Source organism: Brassica oleracea, chromosome C6, assembly GCF_000695525.1.
Source record: "Brassica oleracea var. oleracea cultivar TO1000 chromosome C6, BOL, whole genome shotgun sequence".
Lineage (NCBI taxonomy): Eukaryota > Viridiplantae > Streptophyta > Magnoliopsida > Brassicales > Brassicaceae > Brassica > Brassica oleracea.
In genome coordinates, this window is record NC_027753.1 from 7146989 (window position 1) to 7148403 (window position 1415).

The following is a 1415-nucleotide window of genomic DNA, read 5'->3' on the forward strand; positions in this document are numbered from 1 at the left end:
TGAGGTATCTTAAACGCATCTATACGGAGAAAATTTGATGCAAAGTGATAATGTTGAATCTGAATGGTATCCCATTGATCAAAATGATAATGTTTTATATATCTGAATGTTACTTGATTGGCTCCGTACTTACAAAGTTTCATTTTCAACAAGGTAGGATAAAAAGTTCAGATCATTTATATATTATTTGAGCCAATCAAACCGTTATAAAGTTGTAAATTACAACAATAAGTGTCAAATTACGTTTTTTTTCTACATTACAACGATTTAAAACAAAAAAAGTGTTGCCAGGGACCATAAATTTGTAGTGAAACCTAAAAATATGATAATATTTTTTAAACATCAGGTGGTCTTCAAAACCTTATATAAGAACACATAGAGACATATCTAAACACACAACAAGTTTCTAAAAGAAAAAGATGGTTAGTTTGGAAACCACTCCTGCTCTTCAGCTCCCGGTCATCGACTTCACAAGTCCAAACCTAAAACCAGGAACTGTAGAATGGGACTCAGTGAGAGGCGATGTCCGAAGAGCTTTAGAAGAGTATGGATGTTTTAAGGCCTTGTTCGACAAAGTTCCTGTCGAACTTTGAAAGGCGGTTTTTGATGTTTCTGAGGAGGCTTTTCAGCTACCTGTAGAGATCAAAAAGAGAGTTGTGTCAAAGAGAAAATATAGAGGATATGTGGGTCAGATTCCATCTTTGCCCCTTTTTGAAGTCATGGGTGTTGACTTTGCAGAAAATGAAGATAAAGTCAATGAATTTACTCACAAGCTTTGGCCCCAAGGCAATGGAAGTTTCAGGTTTAGGTTCTTAAAACCTTTTATTCTCTTTCTTAATTTGAAAAACTCTAAAATCACTATGTTTCTGCAGTGAGGCGGTAATGTCATTTGCGAAGAAAGTGTCAGAACTGGACTTCATGACCAGGAGAATGATAATGGAGTGTTTTGGGGTCAATGAAAACTACATTGAGAAACATTTGAACTCGACCAAATGTCTTGTGAGAATGATGAAGTACCAAGGAGTTGAAGAAAAAGAAGAAGAGTTAGGTATGGAGGCTCATACAGACAGAAACATGCTCACCATACTCTGTCAGAACGATGTAAAAGACGGACTAGAAGTGAGAACTAGTGATGATAAGCAATGGATTAAAGCCAATCCTTCCCAAGATTCTTCATTCATTGTTCTTGGAGGAGCTACACTACACGTACGCTCAAAACCAAGATTTTTATTTTGATATTTGTTGGGTCCCTCCTAGATGGAGAGAACCAAGTTTTCATGACCCTTTGCACTGTAGACTCACAATAATAGAGTTTAGAGAGAGAGACAAAAGAGAGAAAGAAGAGAGAAGGAGGAGAAAACTCGTCAGGTTATTTCAAGACTGGTTTTGGAGGATCAAACGGAACTTGATTGGGT

At 36.7% G+C, this 1415-nt stretch overlaps 1 protein-coding gene across 1 annotated transcript in view; it reads left to right on the forward strand.

The window, feature by feature from the left end:
* Window positions 1-419: 419 nt before the first annotated feature.
* The window catches only part of LOC106299244 (probable 2-oxoglutarate-dependent dioxygenase AOP1.2), a 10823-nt gene continuing 9827 nt past the window's right edge, over window positions 420-1415 (forward strand). Inside the window, 3 exon segments of the mRNA XM_013735363.1 lie at window positions 420-802; window positions 873-999; window positions 1096-1206. Of these exon segments, the coding sequence (XP_013590817.1) occupies window positions 420-802; window positions 873-999; window positions 1096-1206 (621 nt within the window).